Source organism: Penaeus monodon, chromosome 25 (assembly GCF_015228065.2).
Source record: "Penaeus monodon isolate SGIC_2016 chromosome 25, NSTDA_Pmon_1, whole genome shotgun sequence".
Classification (NCBI taxonomy): Eukaryota; Metazoa; Arthropoda; class Malacostraca; order Decapoda; family Penaeidae; genus Penaeus; species Penaeus monodon.
The window spans coordinates 7,161,584-7,162,207 of NC_051410.1; the positions used below are offsets into that span (position 1 = coordinate 7,161,584).

Consider the following 624-nt stretch of genomic DNA (forward strand, 5'->3'; position numbering starts at 1 on the left):
CCTTCTCTGCTCCTCTGCTAATCTTTCCTGATGTTCAAGAGCTAATGACTGTGAGTAAGCTATGGCTTCTTGGCTGCTTTTGGATAGTATTCGGAACTGTTCTGCATCACGGAGCTGACTCAAAGCTTCTCCTACTGTGTCCTGATACATAAGCTCTGCATTCAGCCTCAACCTCAGGCTAGCAGGGGCAAAATGGGGTCCCTTGCCCAGTAACTGGTGTGGAGCTCGTACATCGTCATCACCTACTGAGGAATATGGGGTTTCCTGAACCCCAGACGACCCCAGTATTTCCCCTTCTTCAAGGTCTGAAGGATAGGGTCTCTCACTTTCACTGGAAGACACTTTAGACTCTGTGTGAACTGTGGCATAACGTGATTCTTCATCTAAAGGGCCTTCTTCTATAGTTACTTCATGTTTTTCTGATCTATTCCGCATAGACTTTAAAGCTTTAGATGTCTCAACATTAACATACTTTACTCCTGGTGAAGATGCTTTAGGCTTCATTGCTACAGCTCCTTCATTAATTTCTGTATTCTTTATGCTAGTACCTGCATTACTTAACAGCAAGGTCTTTTCACCTGTAAAAGTTTTCTTCAAGTCTACAAATGTGTTTTTATCTGGCTC

General features: G+C 43.3%; 1 protein-coding gene across 2 annotated transcripts in view; it reads right to left on the reverse strand.

The window, feature by feature from the left end:
- LOC119589517 (titin homolog) overlaps positions 1-624 on the reverse strand; it is a gene marked incomplete in the record, with an annotated part of 25,873 nt that overhangs the window by 17,488 nt on the left and 7,761 nt on the right. For both annotated transcript variants that reach the window (XM_037938117.1, XM_037938119.1), the window contains 1 exon segment: positions 1-624. In XM_037938117.1, coding sequence (XP_037794045.1) covers positions 1-624 — 624 coding nt within the window.